General features: G+C 44.0%; 2 protein-coding genes across 7 annotated transcripts in view; one reads left to right on the forward strand and one right to left on the reverse strand.

The window, feature by feature from the left end:
* Positions 1-7,719, forward strand: part of LRP2BP (LRP2 binding protein) — a 27,691-nt gene extending 19,972 nt beyond the window's left edge. For all 3 annotated transcript variants that reach the window (XM_005883841.2, XM_005883839.2, XM_005883840.2), the window contains exons 10-11: positions 891-1,003; positions 5,890-7,719. In XM_005883841.2, coding sequence (XP_005883903.1) covers positions 891-956 — 66 coding nt within the window. In that variant the 3' untranslated portion in view covers positions 957-1,003; positions 5,890-7,719. The remainder of the gene's footprint in view (positions 1-890; positions 1,004-5,889) is intronic.
* SNX25 (sorting nexin 25) overlaps positions 2,293-19,927 on the reverse strand; it is a 68,917-nt gene continuing 51,282 nt past the window's right edge. For 2 of the 4 annotated variants that reach the window (XM_005883835.2, XM_014531400.1), the window contains 8 exons: positions 19,307-19,447; positions 16,244-16,357; positions 13,439-13,603; positions 11,834-11,951; positions 8,230-8,296; positions 5,399-5,580; positions 3,350-3,450; positions 2,293-2,851 (listed from right to left, as the gene is read on the reverse strand). In XM_005883835.2, coding sequence (XP_005883897.1) covers positions 2,771-2,851; positions 3,350-3,450; positions 5,399-5,580; positions 8,230-8,296; positions 11,834-11,951; positions 13,439-13,603; positions 16,244-16,357; positions 19,307-19,447 — 969 coding nt within the window. In that variant the 3' untranslated portion in view covers positions 2,293-2,770. Of the gene's footprint in view, positions 2,852-3,349; positions 3,451-5,398; positions 5,651-8,229; positions 8,297-11,833; positions 11,952-13,438; positions 13,604-16,243; positions 16,358-19,306; positions 19,448-19,927 lie in introns of those variants that run through there. The other 2 variants (XM_005883836.2, XM_005883837.2) reach the window with 2 other exon arrangements.

Consider the following 19,927-nt stretch of genomic DNA (forward strand, 5'->3'; position numbering starts at 1 on the left):
TAATATAAAGAAGAACCTTCTCATACGACTGTTCAGGAAATGATAACAGTTTTTCCTATAAAGTGGTTGCTTCTTGCCACTAGAAGCAACCAAGCAAGTATCTAGTGACCAGCTGTCATGGGTCCTGAAGGGACGGTTTCTGCATGGAGTGAGGTCAGGATGAGATCACCTCTGACGTCGCATCCCAGTTCGTCACATCCTATGAAATTATGCACTATTATGTGTCAGTATTTACTTTAGTCATAATAGACTATATTCTTTAAAATAAATTATAGATGCTGCTGTTCATATAATGAGGTAACAATTTGGAGGCTAAATGTTCATGCTTTCCATATTACTTAATTGTAAGAATGCATATCATAGAAATGCTGCTATTATCAGTACATAAATTTCCTTTATTCTTCACACAGAAAATGTTCTCTTTTTCAGATGATAAGAGCATGGGTATTTTTAGTATGATTTTTTTTTCTTTTTTTTTTTTTAACATACCCTACTTTGAACTTCCCTAATTAAGAAATCAGAACAGATGTGTATCTTAATTAAGAAACTCCCTTGAGCCCTAGCCGGTTTGGCTCAGTGGCTAGAGCATAGGCCTGTGGACTGAAGGATTCCGGGTTCAATTCCAGTCAAGGGCACGTGCCTGGGTCGCAGGCTCTCGATCCCCAGTAGGGAATGTGCAGGAGGCAGCCGACCAATGATTCTCTCTCATCATTGATGTTTCTATCTCTCTCTCCCTCTCTCTTCCTCTCTGAAATCAATTAAAAAAAAACCCTCCCTTGAAATTCATTGTATTTTACTATTCTTAAAAACAAACCAAAAATTGTTAAGGAAGAAAGACCCAGTAATTCAAAATGTATTTAAATAAGTGACTCTTTGTCTTTTATTTTAAGGCCTGTCATCTGGATCCTGCATTGGCAGATGAACTTCACTCTTTACTTATTCACCAAAGAATTTAGACCATAGTGCATTTCAACAAAGATCGTGTGTCCTAATACCTTCAAATGTATGTATTTTTATAATAGCTACATCTGGTTATTTTCTGCATCTCAAGTTACATTATCTTGGTTTTTTTCCTGATTGCATGTTACTCTCGTTCTTGAATTTGTATTTCATAATTTTGCAATTTGAAACGCAGCTATAAGCTCAGATTGCTGGATGAGTCCTCAGAAATCCAGCTCTTAGCCTCTAGACTGGCCTACACCAACCACACCAAATACTGAAAACCATTCCACAAAACAACTATCTTCAAACAGTGTCCCAAAAGACACAGTGCAGCCTTAGTTTTAATAACTTCAGAAGTATAAATGCTACCACTTATAAAATTTTATATATGAATTTTGAATAACTTTGTCATTTTAACTTATTTAAATGTTTTAATTTAAAACTCACAAAAATATATAATAAAAAAGAAATTTAAAGGAACTTTCAAATAATGTGTGCATTTATTTTAATTTGTGTAGCACTTAAGCTTCTGAAGTTATTAAAGCTAAGACTGCATTGAGTCTTCTGGGACATCTTATATTCTCAAGAGATTCTTATAAATAATTAACTTGGATGATTTATGATAAACTCTAAAAACAGTGGGTTTAAGAAATTGCTTAGACTCTTGCAACTCCTTATCTTAAATATCTTAATTTATTGAGTGAAAAACTGCTCTATTCTTGCTAAGACAATCAAAGCAAGAAGTTTTCTTGGTATTTCATTTTCTACATTTTAAGAAACCTAGATATATTTCAAAGGAAGATGAAATGTGCAAAAAATCCCAATGAATTCATCAATACAGAACTATAACTAAATATGGTTAAAAATTAAATGAGCTCAAGAGGCTTTCTTTGTATCAGTGACATTAATGAAGGCAAAATTGACTGAAAAATTGTAGAATTCATATGCAGAAGACTGCAGTGGTATACATCTGTGAATCAAGAACACTGAAAATGATGTCTTAAGATGCCTATCTTCTTTGTAAACATTCTAAACTAATGTTGCTTATTTTAAAAATCAGGTCCCTTCCTTCCCTCCTCTTCCTCTTCCTTACCTCATCCCTGCCCCTCTTCACTTCAGCTCACATCCCACCTCCTTAATGCATCCTTTCAAGCACTAATTAGGCTCTTCTCATTCACACCAATCATCATATTTGTCATATATTCATTCTTGTCTGGATAAAGGGCAGCAGACTTTATATGTCCTTGCAGAAGTACTTACATGCACAGGGTTTTCTACAAAAAGGGTGCCAGAAGTGCTGCAATCTCTCTTTTTTTTTGAGATATAAGTGTCTTAAACATCACAGAGCTCTATGCTTTGTTTTTATATTTTATTGCTTCAAATGCTTCAAACTATGGGAAATCTTTGGTAAAAATAAAGACAAATTTTCACAAGAACTTTACATAAAGGATAGTACAACAATGTTCTTCAATACACATGAATATAGGAATGTTCAAAATCCTCAGTGAGGAAATTAGCTGTACAGTATTCACAGTTCTTCATTTTAAAACAACTTTTCATAAATATTTATATTTCCTAGGTTCTTATCACATTAACAGTTATATTTCAACTTTAAAGTATTTATATTCTTATTAAAATAATCCCAATAATTAACAGAAGTGGTTTTTCTGTTGCCTGCTACAGCCTCAGTCTGCTTAGTTCACATGAAAATGGAGGGAGGTCACTAAAATAAAAGTCAGTATTGTTCTCAGTGAAGCCCTCTGTGGACAAGAGGAAATGGTTCATGTCTATTATCACAGACATTTCTTGGTGGTTTATTCGTGCAGACTCAAACCTGGCCAACTCTCAGCGGGTCCCCGTGAGCTCTCAGCTCAGGACACAGTTCAATCAGCAGCAATTCCATCAGCACCTGAACCAAGAAAGGAGGAGAAAAGAGGAGGAAACGGTGTTTTCTCTCTAAGTGTTTTACTCAAATATCTATGTACAGTTGGAAAAAAGTCTAGTTTTAGGCCTGGGATTATTCTCAGTGAACAAGTTACTCTCAAGGAGATGGAATCCACAGTTATTGCGTGGTCTGTTAATCAACACCACACCATCAGCAATGTTTACTGTGCCACCTGTGATCGACAGAGGCCTGGCAAACCGTTTGCTTGTTGACATAAGAAAACCAAGCAGCACATCACAGGTCACGAAGGCAGACAGTGTGAGGATGAGAACAATGCACCCACCAGGGGGATGTTTTCCTGTCTTCGTGCCGCCACATTTAATAGGCAGACACACGAAGTGAAGCAGAGAAAATGGGGGCAGAGCTACAAGTAATAGGAATGATGAAGAATACAGAGATTTTATGTGTGAATAGAGTGTAAAATTAAAGAAACAGCCCTCTGGTGGGGTTTACAGTACTCACATATAACAGATGCTTATTGGCTCTTGTTTCTTGCAGCGCATTGAATATTTTTATTATACCATGACGGGCATTTTGCTGTCCAACAAGGTTCTGAAGCATATCTGAAAAATTAAGTTTAGATGCTACACTGTTATTGATCAAGTGCACAATGCGTAGCTATTCAGTGAAGGAGATATTACATGATATGTACACAACAAATAAAGGCACTGCCTTGGCCAGTGTGGCACAGTTGGTTGGAGTGTCATCCTGGACACCAAGTACGTCAAACTTGCGGCCCACGGGCTGCATGCCTCGTTTATTTGGCCCATGTTAGCCTTTGAGTTTGACATGCTTGCTGTACACCAAAAGGTCACCAGTACCATTCCCAGTCAGAGCACAAATCTAGATTGCAGGTTCAATCCCTGGTCGGGGCATGTATGAGAGGCAACCGATTGATGTCTCCCTCTATACCCCCCTCTTCCTCTCCTGTCCCCCTCTCCCTCTCTTTTTTGTTCCCTCTCTAAAATCAATAAATATATCCCTTATTATAAATAATAAGGGAAGGGAGGGAGGGCGGGAGGGAAAAGAAAAGAGAAAAGAGAAGAGAAAAAAGCCTATGGCCTGAGGAACATGAATGATCAGTTCTTTTCAATGTTTAAAGAGAAAAGATTATTTAGAATTTTTCAACATAAGGCATTTATACACACTATAATTTTATTCAGTGCTACCCAATTAAAAACTAAGTGTTCAAAACACTATACTTTTGCCCTGGCCGGTGTGGCTCAGTGGTAGAGCATTGGCCCATGTACAGAAGAGTGGTGGGTTTGATTCTGGGTCAAGGACATGTACCTGGGTTGCAGGTTTGTTTCATGGCCTTGGTTGGGGTACATGCGGGAGGCAACCAATCAATGTGTCTCTCTCACATTGATGTTTCTCTCTCTCTTCCTCTCCCTTCCTCTGCCTAAAAATCAATAAACATGTCCTTGGGTGAGGATTAAAAATAAATAAATAAATGCGCTGTGGCCTGAGGAACATGAATGATCAGTTTTTTAAAATCTTTAAAGAGAAAATAAGATTTAGAATTTTTCAACGTAAGACATTTATACAAACGATGAGAGGCCTGATGCACGAAATTCATGCACTGGGGGTGGGGGGCGGGGGGCAGTCTCCTCAGCCCAGCCTGTGTCTTTTCGTAGTCTGGGACCCCTTGCTCCTCACCACCCGCCTGGTTCGCTGCTCCTTACTGCTAGGCTCGCTGCTTCTTAGCGCTACTGTGGAGGCAGGAGAGGCTCTCGCCACCGCTGCTATTCTTGCCAGCTGTGAGCCAGGCTTCTGGCTGAGCAGCGCTCGGGGGAGCGTACTGACCATCAGGGGGCAGCTCCTGAATTGAGCATCTGCCCCCTGGTGGTCAGTGCGCATCATAGCGACCAGTTCTGGTCATTCCACTGTAATGGTCGCTTAGGCTTTTATTATATAGAGTAGAGGCCCGATGCACTAAGATTCGTGCAAGAATGGGCCTTCCTCCCCCTGGCTGTCGGTACCGCCTTCGCTCCGGCTGGAGCTGCCTTTCCGCCTTCACTCCAGCCTGGAGCCGCCTTACTGCCTTCGTTCCAGCCGGAGCCTTCCCACACTGCCCAGAAGCCCGGAGGCTGGGGTGGTGAGGAATGCAAATTAACCCGCCATCTTTGTTGGGTTAATTTGCATACTCACTCCTGATTGGCTGGTGGACATGAAGGTATGGTCAATTTGCATCTTTCCTTTTATTAGTGTAGATAATTTTAATACATTGCTACCAAATTAAAAATTAAGCATTCAAAAACAGTGTACTTTAGAATTTTTAAAGCAACATATTTATTATCTGTTCCAAAACATTCTTCTAGTTTAAATATCTATATAACCAGTATTGTTCTTATTAAGATTCTCAGTATAATGTCTTAGCAAGGGGCAAGACATGATTTAAAAAGTGTGATCATTTTTCACTGCAAATAGTGTTTCCCGACGGAGCTGAGTGAACCCTCATTAGGCTAACGCTCCCTCTCTCTCTGTGCCCGCAGGCGAAAGCGGCCTCACCTGGAATGTTTTCTAGCAGCTTCTGCTGGGCTCTCTGCTTCGTTTCCTGGCTTTGTTCTTTGCTTCTGATTTTGGTCGGTGGTGCCAGTTTCCCATTTGGCCAAAAAGCATCCCGGAAAACAGTGATGTAGTACACCAGCATCTGCTCGCTGAAAATCCAGTTCACTGTGTCCCGAATTTGTTTGTTGATGGTTCTTCCAAAAGTGACCTGAATGAGAGCAATTAATGTTCTTCTCACCCATTTAAACATTCCTCGAAGTTCAAAAATCTCCCCAATCAACATGAAACTTTTAAGAGAAATATATTTCTTGGATGAGATTTTAAAAAATTTTCATACTCTGTTCTCAAAAGGCATTTATCAATTATCAATGAGTAGGTTAAGACACAGCCTGGTCTAAATGTTTGATGAATAAACTAGGAATGGCTTTTTAAGCTCTGGCTCTGACTTGGTTTCTATGTTGGTAATCCTGAATGTCCATTTATTCCTGCAGCTTGCATTTTCTTTGGTGCTGACTTCTGTGGTATCTTTCACTGAGAGACTGATTTGTCTGAAGCCTGCAACTGTCCTCACTGTGCTCAGAACTCAATATACCGATTTCTCCATGAAGTGCTATCAGCTGGAAACATAAGTCGCTGAAAGGCGGTTAAAAGTGCCTGAAACATCCCGAGTGCTGAGGTCTGTGGCAGATCACCCGGGCAGAGTCCTGACGCAGGGACTCATGGCACGTGCTCACGAGGCAGGAGAAGACACGGGCACCCCTCTCACCACAAGGTGGAGGACCCGAGAGATACACTCTCCCCAGCCATTTCCAGTTTCCGTGGGAGTGAAAATTGGGCACAGCAATAAATAAAAGGCTTTTATCTGCAACCAGGTCTCCCACACAAACCTGTTTCATCAGTTATCAGTCAACGTCTAACCAATTACAGGGCTGCTATCAGGAGACAAGTAACCGTAGTTGAGAGATGTTCATTGGGAATAGGAAGTCTCTTTGTTGACAAGGGGGAAAGAATCATTTTAGAATTTAGTGCCAGAAAGACCTGAAATTTCAAACTCAGTTCATGAGTAATAAATTTAAAAATCGGACTTACCAACCGGATTTTTAAAGGGACAATGTAAGGGACAATGTAAGGTTTTGAGACTGCACACAGTAACCAGTCACTACTGAAGTCTCCCCTCCACTGGGATCACACTGTTCATTGTTTGCACCTCTCATTGCTTAGAACTTAAATGCAATGCATATCTAGACCAAATAAAGTAACTGTATTAACTTAATGGGCTTGTGATTTAAGAGAGCCTGCCGCCCCCACCAGCCTAAGAAGAATCTACATAACAAGGCAGACGCCTTGTTTCCTGTCACCTGCCTTTGGTGCTACATGAAGAAATGAATAAGGACATTTCAATTTGCAACTTAAAATTGGGTAAGTGACTCTCACCAAAGGCCATCACCTAAGTCTTTTCTATCAGTTTAGGTCTGACTTTCTATCAGCCAAAACCACAGGAAGCTTTTGAAGCAATCCTGGTATGTGGAATTAGAGTTGTACATGGCAGGTACTGCTGCTGATTTCTATGAGACATCATCGGCTAAAGGCAAAAAAGCCAAGGACAAGCGGGCAGGGCCTCCATATTCCTCCACCTGATAAAAGGCCATTGAGAGGAAGAGCCTGGACAGCCTACAGGTGCCTCTCCGCCAGCCCCCGGAGGTCACTGACATTTCAGAGCCACGGTCTACAGAGGAGCAAGAAAAGCATGAATAACTTCCTGAAACTGAAAGTAAAAACACATTGGCAGGTCTGAGTACTGAGGACAACAGGGCCATTTTGGAAATGTCATTATCCAACGCCTATCAATACTAAAATCAAATTTTGACTCAGACTGAAACTTAAACAGGCCATGTTTTCTGATTAAAACAAAAGCCTATGATAGGAGCTAAAGAAATCACCAACACCAGTTTTTAAAAAATCTTAGAAATAAACAGAAGAAAAATTTTGTTTAAGACCAAGGAAAATATATGTGCAAATGAATAAAAAGATAACACGTTTTTTATTTTCCATAAAAATGTGTAAGATTTATATGATAAAACTATCACATTAACCTTGTACATGTTTGACAACAAAACTAGTCTTTCAATTTGAAAAATCTGATTTTCATCTTAAAATATAGTTGCTGTACAAAAATGTGATTTTTCCCCTTATTTTTAGCAGTCGACTCACATTTTTATTGTGCAACAAAGCCATAATGTTTGTCTCCTGGAGAATACTAGATATGGAGTTAAACTTTTATGTATATAGATAATGGAATATTAAAATATTCACATGGCTTATAATAGTGTTATATAATGCACACACACACACCCCTGATGGATGCTCAGATAGTAACAAGAGGAATTACCCTTTTAATGTTACCTGACTCTAAAAAAATGAATGGTTTGCATTTCCTTCCAAGTACATAGCGGCCACGTGTGAGGCTCAGCCTACTTTCATTTTGGTTTAGAGTCTAAACCTTAACCTGCCTCCCCTCAGGTGACACAGAAACACTGTACCCAAGACACTCAAACTGGTCGTCACAATCAGAAGAGAACTTTACAGACTCCTGACCTCGTGGGCCAGAATGCGGAGCTAGCCCAAGCATTCGTCAGCGAGCTCACGTGCACTCTGTGGGAGAGCGTCTTCAGCAATCTGCCTTCCTAGCCAAGCTCAGAATCGTATCAGAAACAAGAAGAGAAAATAAGATACCTTCAGTGAGAAAGATGAGTGGCTGCTATACCACAGCTAATTTGACGATTAAGGCAAAGAGTAGGCATGAATTCAAATATTAATTTTGTGCAACTCACTTGTTGATGGTTCTTCCAAAAGTGACCTGAACGAGAGCAATTAATGTTCTTCTCACCCATTTAAACACTAAAATGTAAGTCAGAGGAAAAGTATTATCACAGGAGAGCACAATGATGACATTTTCATAGCTGCACAAGCACACACTTTATCACGGAGCTCAAGCGCAGGCCTGACGCCAAGCCAGGGCCATGGTATCTGCAGGATGCGGGTCTAGGTTAGCAAACTTCTGCCCAGGAAAATTCTTACGAAGCTTGCATTTTCTGCTTAGCAACCGATAAGATAAAACCTAGGAGTTTTTACAGCTTTTCAATACCCAAACAACAGCTGAGCTAACAAGTGGAAATAACACGTTACTTCTTATGTCCCTGGGCTCCTGACAACGGTCTGTTTTCCACCAGCAGACAGATTTCTGTCTGGCTTGTTGCCCAACTTTCTAACACTTCTCTGAATGAGAAACATGTGTAGTCAGATGTCCACAAATATTGTGAAATATTCATGAACGGATGGGTCTAACTGCTCCCATTTGAGCAGTAGTTTGTAGAGCACCATGCACTTTTGTATATTTTATGCCTTTGGGGGAAGAGCAGGATCCTGAGCCGTGAATTCGGTCCTCTCCTGCTGCCTGGAGCAGCTGGGCAAAGCCGCCGCCTCTGAGCCTCAGTTCCTCATCTGGGAAAGGACAGTAGTAACATGGGCGTTTTTTTTGCGCTGAGGGTCTTATCAGTATTTTGTGTGAAAGAGTGTTGTGAAGGGTTCTACAAATCTAAACTTTTATGATTTCTATAGGTACAGAATTAAATATAAACAAAAAGAAGACAAAGTAATGCTGTGAGGACATTTTAGGCCTGCAAGTTGAAGACTAAACCAATTTGCCATTTATATATTCACCTCCATTCATTGAAACATTTAGCTACAGACACCCGAGCAAAGGAGACACTCAGACTTGACTATAATGGAGCCGAGAGTTCAGGGCTCCTGTGCCGGTTAGAAAACCTAAAGGAGTAAATGCACAAACCGTCTGTGCAGGGAAGCCACAAACACACGTCAGCAATTCACATAGACCTGGTACTAGACTTCAGAACAGTCTAAGGTCATTTCTAACATTTTAAATGGCTAAATGACCAGTTAAAGTAGTGTTGCTAATCCTTCAAGTAAGATTCAAGTCCTGGAGTCAAGACCATGCCTTTAAAAGCACCTTAAATTTCCAATGGCACACAGGGCACGCTGCCAGCTGATAGACCTCGTCGTCTGAGGCTGCCATTTAGGCTGGGGAGCCTGGCTGTCAGGGACGGTAACTCACCCGGCCTTTCTAGGGCAGGAGAGAGGTGGCACCTACCAGGGGTCTGAGGACATGTGCATCTCAAGAAAAAAGGCCTGCCAGCCGACTGACTGCTTATATGTGTGTAAAAGGCTGTATTATTACTGGTTCCTTTTTGCATACTCAACCAGAGCACGAACCAAAAATGGCCTTGCTCCACATTCCCTCCCATCCCTGCTTACTCTACCACTTTTTCCTGTCCTCCCCTCCCCCACCTATGTACAAAACAGCCCAATGACTCCTTCCTAGAGCTCTTTTGCTCAAAGCCACAGAGGCAGCTGCAGCAACACTAGGATTTTGCTGACGGCAAAAATATCACATCTCATTGTAAATGTTCTATTTCCCCCCCTCGGAAATGTCGCCAGCAAAACCAAATATGCATCTGAGCGGGCACATGATGGAGGACCGGCTCCTGCCCTGACTGGCTCTGGCAGATCCACCACGGCTGGATCTCTGCATGGGAAGGCGAAGATGCCGGGAACAGGCCTCACCCCTTCATGAGCCGGCTTCATGAGGAAGAGGGAGACTTTGGGTGGAGGGCTAGTATTTCTGACCACCCTGAACCAGGGAAATGGCAGTAAATATCTTAAGTGTCTGAAGTATACAACAGCTGTAGCTTTTTCATCTGAAAGGATCTTTAATATTTGGGTGATATTCCATCACCCAAATTTACCCTCCACTTCTGATATTTAGCTTAGTTCCAACTTTTCAATATTGAAATTTTGCTAAAAATGAACATCCTTATATATAAACCTCTGTCTGCAGTTTTGAATTTAATTATATCTGTTGCTTAATGTGAGTTACATTTCTGGAACCCTTATCTTGTAAATGCACTGAAGGAAGAATCTACATCTGATATAGTTTTGTGTCCCCTACAGAGCTGTATCTAAAATATGCTCCCAAGTATTTGCTGATTGTTTAAGTTTGGGCTTAGGGGAAGAAAAAGTTCAATGACCAAAATAATTAATTCTGGCACTTAAAATGTGCTTGCCTATTCATCCATCAGTGCATCCATCCAGGCATTTCACTGACCACCTACTATGGTTGAGACATTGTAGTAGTCACTGAGGAATAAAAGTCACACAGACACACCTAAGTTTATAAGACCACTTGCAGTTTTTTCATCTGCTAATAATTCTTTAGGTGACATTAAGGGGATATATAATTCAGAAGGGACACACTTCCTATATAAGACCCTCTCCCAGCCCACCGCCTTTGCCCTGAGGGAAAAGATGCTAATCTGGGTAGAGAGAGCCCAGGACAGTCAGGGGCACCACTTGACTGCTGGTGGCATTACTATGCCTTGCTCTCTCGCGTGCTTCCTCTTCTGGGTGGGCCTTTAGGCACCATCACATTGCCAGCTAGTACTGAGGCCCCCAGTATAACTGAGTGCACTCGTCTCATGATAGAGTGTTGGGGGCAGTGGAAGGTGTGTGTGTGTGTGTGTGTGTGTGTGTGGCGGGGGGGGGGGAGAGAGTCATGTTTAGGACTCAAGACTAAATCAAGTAGTACAGTTTGACTTTTCACCCAACTACTGCTTTAGGAGAGAGGCCCTTGGGTGGGCCTTAACAAAATAGTATTTTGATCCTATTTTGCTATTGTTTCTTCTAAGTACATGTCCCCTAAGAACTACCAAGGTAGGCATTCTCAGTCTGAGCATGCCTGTCATTTGGGGCAGGATAAGTCTGTTGGGAGGGGCTCACCTGGGCATCGCAGGAAGTTTAGCAGCACCCCTGGCTGCCTATAGCACCACCCCCAAGTTGTGACAACCAAAAAGGTTTCCAGACATTGCCAAGTGTCCCCTGGGGACAAAATCCCCCCAGCCCTCCACTGATAGCCACGCCTCCATGAAAGAAAGGTGGTTGAGGCTGAAGCAGGATGGAGGCTGTCCTGTGTCCCTGGCCATAACACTATCTCAGCAACACCCAAACCTCATCTTTAACAACAGGGCTGTTCCTCTGCTATGAAAAACTATTTCTGCTTACCTTCTGGTGATAAAGCAGTGAGACTATGCTAAGTCACATGAAAAGAAATTCAAGGCATTCTCTTTCTATACGCAGAGGGACAGGGTGCAGGGTAAGCCAGGGCTCTGAGTGCCCAGAGTACACTAGCCAACTGTCTTACATAGTACCTGGTTGGCCCTTAGGAGTATTTGCTGAATGAATGAATGAATGAATGAATGAATATAAATACAAGTTTGATTCAGGAATAAAGGGATATTAAATGTATACGTGTATTAACCACTCAACTAGACAATAACACTAAATAATAACAAAAAGGCTTACTTCCTCGAAGTTCAAAAATCTCCCCAATCAACATGAAACACGGTTCGGCCAAGGAGTCTTTCCTCCCATCCACGTCGTCACCATAATCTGACAGGTCACTGTCCTCCTCTGTCTCCTCCTGGGGGTGCAGAAAAGTCATAGGAAGCAGGTCACTATCCAAGAAAGTGGTAGAGTTGTTGTCCTTTTCAAGTGTAATTCCAAACTGTGTGTTAACATCTCCACATCACACAATCCTCAACCATCCTGCATGCAGACATCTATGCATTTTCAATAAAGAGGGGAAAATGTATCTAACCCCAAGGGAGAGCCTGATCTGAAAGCTTTAAAGGTTTAAAATAACTGTGAAAAACCTGTCACCGGACTGATAAGGAGTGAATCAGTAGACAGCAAAATAGTTTTCTAAGCATTTTGAGTTTTAAAAGTAAGGCTTTTTAACTTAAATGGTTCTAAACTCGCTGTTCTTAAAACTGCATATTTTAAAGTAATCTAGTTATTTTTAAAACTCTGATTCAAGCTTTTATCCTGTCCTTCAGCTAGTCTCATTTCCTGATCTGCATGTCAGCAAGTTGCAGGCACCAGGCTAGTGCCAATGAGCGCTATGTGGATCCAGACTTTGGTGGCCCGCAGCTCTAGGAGACTGACAAATAGTCACGTAGCTGTTGCTACAAGTAGGTGAGGCGCTGTGAAGGGGTTGGGAATAAATTAGAGGTAAGCCAGCCAGGTATAGCCAGACATGACACACAGGGCTGTGACGGGAAGAGGTGAGGGGCCCTGAGACGGGAGGCGGGTTTACACGGAGACCAGCACACTGGTGTGGACATATTCTGTGCTGCACAGATTTCTCCTCCAGCTCAGAATGTGGCAGCATGATGCTCCTTTTCATCGCCAGTTCCTTCTGTTCAAGCTCATTAAGGGGCACTTGGCAATGAACTAAGGAGATGCCATTTCGGAGACCGTCTTGTGCAGTTTGCTGGAGAGCCAACCCAGGGCTTCCGTGGCCTAAATGTGAGGGAAGCTGAGGCCCAGAACAGAAGATGGCAAATGTCTGCAGTCTCCCTCTATCCACCCATACAAACCACTGCTTCAAAGTAGTCCAGGGCTTTCCATTCCCTGAAAATCAAGTCTAAACTCCTCAGCCTGGACTCCCTCGGTAGGGCTGGAGGTCCAGACACTCGAACTACAAGCGAACGTTCTCTGCCCGCGGTCCAGGCGTATGTGACATCCAACCAGCGGGAGGTGGTAGAGCCCAAGTTTACTCAGGCTTCGGTTTTGCATAAGGAATTGGGCTGGCCAAATTCCTTATTCCCAAGATGCCTTTCCCCGGCATTTGGATACCAAATGGGATCTGAGGATCTTCCACCTCCCCGCCAGCTTAAGTCATTCCACGTACCTACATGTTACTAATCCTTTCATTTCTGTATCTCTAGGCTTCCCAGTGGCTTGTTGGGGAGCACAACCAGGTGTCCAAAATGTGACAGTGGTAATAACTGGAAGTGATGCCTCTGCCTTTCCCCCATAGTAGCATGCTTTCCACCACTATCTGCTACTTCGAACTGCCTTCAATAAGACATCTGCTTAAACACACTAACAAAGGGCACCACTCACCTCCTGATGGGAGAAGAAGTCGCGAGGAAGTCTTTCCAAAAAGGAGGATAATGAAAAGGTGGACTTTTTCCCCTGCACATCAACAGCCTTGAGGTAGTCAGGAGAAGGGCTCAAGAAGGCATAAAGGGCTTCGCTCTGGTACAGCCTTTCATCTGAAAGCAGATTCTGGGGAGGAAAGGATAGATTACTGCTCTGTGGGAGCACGTCTGCGCTGCGGAGGCCACAGCCCGGGCAATGAAGGCAATTCACGTCATCAGAATTCTGAACCCAAGCCACTTCCCTTTCTCCTGGAATACAATGTCTTAGATCAGCTCTCAGTGGTCATGATGGCAGACCATGCTCTCTAGGTGGGCTGGGTGCCAGTCATTCTGCCGTGGGAGACCCTGTGCAGACAGCAGAGCTCACCTGGTCTGCACTGCTCATTGCCACCCAAATCCTCCCTTCGCACACAGCTAGCCTTTGAAATGCCCACTCGTTTGTGTTTGAACCGCTTCTGCCACCCAACTCCTCACTTCGCACACAGCTAGCGGAACGGGAACCAACGCCTTTGAAATGCCCACTCGTTTGTGTTTGAACCGCTTACATATTTGCACAATACAAAGGATTCCACTCGACCACCCTTTCATGGCTACGTTCAGACTCTGCACACCAGCTGGAAAAAGGAACCCGAGCTGTCACACGGCGGCAGTGCCTGCCAGACAGCAGTCTCGTCTCCCTCTGCTCCCTCTGCCAAGAAGGGCTTGTTTACCTAATTATATAACCACTAGTGACTTGGTGCGCGGGTTCGTGCACATTGAAAGGAAATTAATAGAAGGTGGTCGGAGGGGCGGGACTGGGCCAGACAGACACACGCGCCCTGGAGCCAACCTCCCACGGTCTCTCCCCAGCCGGCGCACCTGGGGTGGCACCGTGGCTAGAAGGGCGCCTACAGAGTGAGCACAGAAAGAGCGGGGTCCCTCCGGCAGGTGGAGTCCCTTGGCATGGCCTGCAGGGATCTGGCCGAAACTGGCTCTCTGACATCTCCAGAGGGGTCCCGGAGTGCGAGAGGGCACTCTGCAAAGTTGCTGTCGTACAGGGTGTGGAATGCAAATGCAAGTGTGCAGTAAACCAGATTCAGGGCCGACAGTGCCCCAGCAACAACATAACCCATGGCTGAAGGTGGAATCGCACGGCCCCGCTAGGAATCGGGCTCCTTCTTCTCTGGTTTCAGGGTGCATCACTCGAGAACCACTGCTGCCCGTCTGCCCCCTGGTGGTCAGTGCGTGTCATAGAGACCAGTCAGACGGGCAGAGGGACACTTAGCATATTAGCCTTTTATATATATAGATGTTTGTTGGCCCTTAAACTGGAAATTTCCTAAACTTCTTTGTACCTCCTATCTGGCTTTAGCAGAGAGGAAAGGAGAACATAAATCAGGTTTATGTACAAGCAAGTGCTACTGCTGGTTAAGACAGTAAAATTAACAGTGTGAAGACCGGTCGGATGGGCAGAGGGACACTTAGCATATTAGCCTTTTATATATATAGATGTTTGTTGGCCCTTAAACTGGAAATTTCCTAAACTTCTTTGTACCTCCTATCTGGCTTTAGCAGAGAGGAAAGGAGAACATAAATCAGGTTTATGTACAAGCAAGTGCTACTGCTGGTTAAGACAGTAAAATTAACAGTGTGACCATAAGAAGGTTTAAATGCCTAGTATTAAAGTATACAGAGTTCAGGAACAAATAAGCAGTGGGAAATGCTACTCATGGATGATGTACCCCCTGGGAGAGTGGAATACAGAGAGCACGCTGTGCTTCTGACGACGGGAACTGGGAAGTGGAAGAGGGTAAGTTCTAGTCCCAGGAGTTGGTCCATGATGTTCACAGTGGATCTGATCAGACAAAGGCTGAAATCTGTGAACCCAAAGGTCCTTCCTAGAACAAGAGCTCTCATATGGCCTCCAACTGGAAACTCTGCAAATGCTCATCAGCCACAGAAGGAATAGGCTGTAGTGTGTTCACACACGAAAAACCTGTAGGCACAGAGGGGTGGGAGTGGGGGGCCCGGTGAAAGAGGTGAAGGGACTGAGAGGTACAGACTGGGAGCTACAAACTAGTCACAGGGATGTGAAGTACAGCAGAGGGAACACAGGCAATAATATTGTAATGACTGAATGGTGCCAGGTGGGAACTGGAAATATCCAGGGGAGCACTTTGTAAAGTATTTAACTGTCCAACCACTGTGCTGTACACCTGAAACTAATACAAAATAAATAACTGTCTAACCACTGTGCTGGACACCTGAACTAATACAAAACAATACTTAGAGTACACGGTAATTAAAAAACACCAAAAAAATAAACCTATACAACCATGAAACTAATGATCTAGACTAAAACAGCACCATGAGTGAATCTCATCAACATAATGTTGAGTGAACAAAGTCAGACCCAAGGAGCCCAACCTCTGTGATTCATTTATACACAATTCAAAGCCAGCCGTCACTATCTGTAAGGTTAGGAGTCTGCATCCTGGTCGCCTTTGGCTCAGGAGCAGTGGTGAGAAGGAAGCTGGAGGGACCGGCAATATTCTGTTTCTGGGGCTGAGGGTGCGTTCAGTTTGTGAAGATGGAGAAAACTGTACACAAGATACCTGCATTTTCTGCATGTACAGTACACTTTAGTTACCAAAAGAAAAAAGAAAAAGACATTTGAGGATCGGCACAGCCTATGAGAATAGAGCCAACGAGCAAGCTCTTATATTGAAGACAGTATAACCCAAAGTCTCTGGTTTTCCTCGCATAGCTAAAACGTTTCAGGTCTTACCTGTAGAAACTTGTTTAACTGCTTCTTGGACTTTTCCATAAACTTTTGATCGATAGACTTGAAAGGCAGCTTGCTGAGAGAAGGCAGCTGGACTTTTTTTAAAGAAGGGAAGCACTGTGGAGGGAGGGGGGTTAAATGTTAGTATCTTGAACTTACATTTTAATCTTGGAAAGAGATTCAGAATTACAAACAGAACAAACCAGTATCTTCCTCCCATACTCGTTCCTCTGAGACTTGAGACTTGAAAACCTGCCTGTTCTAACCAGGCTCATGGAATTTGGAGGAATGGGATATATGATGAAAAAGCTAAAGCTCACCCCTGACCCCCGAGTCCTGAAGCCACGGGGACAGGGCTGGTTTGCACACACGCACAGGAGCACAGCTCGCGAGGCACGCACACCTGGCTCACAGGAGAACCTGCCAGGTTTACAACATCGCTGTCTAAAGCGATCAAAGCTGACAAAAGAACACAAATGGAAAGGAGTAACTTGGGCCGAAGCTCTATTACTGTCTTTAGTGGCAAACTGCAGGATGCAGAGCTATTAATAATGATAATGTATGTTAACAAATAAGGACCACAGACTTCCCTTTGTGGACTAGGTCCTAGGTCAGTGATGGCGAACCTATGACACGCGTGTCAGAGGTGACAGGCGAACTCATTTTTTTTGGTTGATTTTTCTTTGTTAAATGGCATTTAAATATATAAAATAAATATCAAAAATATAAATCTTTGTTTTACTATGGTTGCAAAGATCAAAAAATTTCTATATGTGACACGGCACCAGAGTTAAGTTAGGGTTTTTCAAAATGCTGACAGGCCGAGCTCAAAAGGTTCGCCATCACTGTTCTAGGACGTGCCGGACACCATGCTAGAAGCCTCACAGCTCTGAGTCGGGAATTCGATTGTTCCTCTTTAATACATGAGAAAACCGAGGATCAGGATTTAAACCCCGATCCATCAGACTATAAACTCTGTGCTCTTCATGGCAATGCCCACAGGACTCTGCCAGTCCGCCCCTCAGATAAGAGGCGGTGGGTTCCCCATGCCCCAGACGGCCCCCATTTCCAAACACTGGCCTGCACTGAGGCACGGGGCCACTGGCACAGGCGTCAGGAATCAAGAGGAACCGAGAAGAAAGTGAGCACAGAGCTTGCCTGCCACAGCTCCTCTCCTGTCTCATCAGGGTCACAGCAGCCCCCGCGGCCTGGCCGTAGCAAGAAAGGCCATGTCACAAGTCACCTGTGCCAGGCATTTCCGGTGGCCTTTCGCACACAGCCCCCCGCAGCACTGAGTACAGCAGCAGGCGCCCAGGAAGGAAGTGCCACCCGGTGCCCAAATTTGGGGAAAGGTTTTAGAGAAATGAAACAGGCAGTGACAGTTGGAAGGGAATGTTAAAGTCATCAGGGGCCTAAAGAAGGTGCTTCCTGTCACATCTGTCAACAGGGAGGGTACTTTCAAAAAGTGAACACTCACTCGCCAGGAAACACCAGGGTAGGAGAGGACCCAGTGAGCAGGCCACAAGGAGGAAAGGTGACGATGAGACGAGAACTGGACGTGGAATTTCAGTTTCCTCTCGCGATTCAGTGCCATTGTTTCGGATTTTCAAAGAACATTTTATTTTCCACGTACATTTTAATACAAAATCTCCTGTAAATTCCTTTCTCTCCTTCCTTCTGTTTTTATCAGCAACTAGACTGATATGAAACTTGGGTTTCACAATGGTTTGTCACAGGGCAAAGGATGCATGTTTCTGTAGGATGTATGTTACGTCAATTGTAGTCAACATTTTGGGGGAAACTTGTTATGATAAGGTGAATATTTTGCTTTCCATGCTGCTAAAGTGGCCATAATCCACTTGGGAAACTATCGTATGACACTCAGTTTTGGCCAATATCCTTTAAAAGCAGTTGAAGAAGTGATAGCATCCAGAAGTTAGTGAATAAACGGATTTTTAAAAATCATCCTAGGAGAAAAGGTTAAAGAGCAGACATTTCATTTACAAAAGAGGGTCTGAGAGGTGGCCACAGGTTTAACCAGGCTGTGTTCATTCTGAGCAAGAGATTAAAAGGGACATGAAAGCAGAAGCGAGTGGAGAACTTTTAACTGCTGGGTGGAGGGCAATCACCTCAGCAGGAGGAGACTTACAGGAGACATTTCTGGGGCCAGTGCGGGAACAAGGAACGGAAAGGAAGACGACCTCATTCTAACCCTGCTTTGGCACCATGCATACATCCCATACCAAGTCAAACTCTCTGGGATCAGTTTCCCCATCTATCAAATGAAAGAACTGACCTAGATGAGTGGTTTTCAAACATTTTTAAGCAAAACCCACAGTAGGAAATACATGCTAAGTTGCAACCCACAAGGCACACGCAGATGTACACGTCTATATGAATAATGGATACATGTGTACAACGAAACAGAACTCCCATGAGACAAGGCTCACTACTACCACCACAACAACACAATAGCATTTATTCTGTGCCACACACTCTCCTAAAAGCTGTGTATTCATGTACGCCCTTCATTCCCACAGCAGCTCTGCAAGAGGGGAGGGAGGGGTTATGCTGTTTGTATTTCCTGGTGAGAAGAAGAGGAAGAGACACTGACAGGCCCAGGTCAGAGCAGTAAGGACTCACACTGGGATCCGAGCTCCCGTCTGTGCTCAGTCCTGACACTTAACTGACGCCCCAACGTTTTGTGGTGAAATCCAATAGGTCCCAGTCTTGTTCGACTGCTGCACCCATAGCTGGTTTCACTGCCCACTAATGGTCACAACTGGCAGCTGCGAAACCGCTCCAGGACCCTGGCCGTCTTCCAGCTCTGGGGCTCTCAGGGGCTCCATTCACAATGGAGATCAGACCATTACCTGTCCTGAAGGATTTAGATGAATCTAGATGGTTTGATCTATGAGTAAATTTCTAAATGTCAGGCTAAAAATACCACTCTGCCAGTATCAACAGCAAAAGAGAAAGATTAACTGGTTTCCTTATGGGGAAACACTGAAATGAGTTCACACCTCCTCCTGCTCAGTAATTCTGATGTTCTGTGAGTATTCGTACCTCACTAAGTTTCCGGTGTAAATTCTGGAACTCACTGAGCCTTCTGGGGACCGTCCAGCTCTTGGTTTCAACTCCTCCAACGTCCTGTAAGCTTACCGTGACAAAGTAACAGGGCATCTGCTCACCATTCTCTTCCGTGACCTTGGAAAACAAAACAAAACAAACACAATAACAACAACAACAAGCATGGGGAGCCAGTGGCGGCAAGATTTTACACGTCCCCAAGACTCCCCGCCCTCTGTGAATGCGCCCTGCCTAATCCCCGAGACTGTGACTCTGATGGATTCTCTCCTGACAATTAGGATGGTTTCTGGCACAGCTGACCGTAATACAGGGAAATGACCTGGGAGGGCCTAACCTAATCGCATGAGCCCTTTCAAAGCAGAGAGATCTCTCTGGCCAGTGGGAGAAGAGGCAGTCACAGAGGCGGACTGGTGACACAGGACTGAGCGTGCTGCTAGCGTCAGGATGGAGAGGGGCACGAGGAGAGGGTCTGGGAGCACTTCCAGGAATGAAGAACCACCCCAGCTGACAACCAGAACTGAGACCTCAGTTCCACCACCTCAGGGAACCACTTCTGCCAACAACCTGAATGAACTTGGAAGGGAATTTTTCCCCAGA

This window comes from Myotis brandtii, unplaced genomic scaffold (genome assembly GCF_000412655.1).
Source record: "Myotis brandtii unplaced genomic scaffold, ASM41265v1 scaffold802, whole genome shotgun sequence".
Classification (NCBI taxonomy): Eukaryota; Metazoa; Chordata; class Mammalia; order Chiroptera; family Vespertilionidae; genus Myotis; species Myotis brandtii.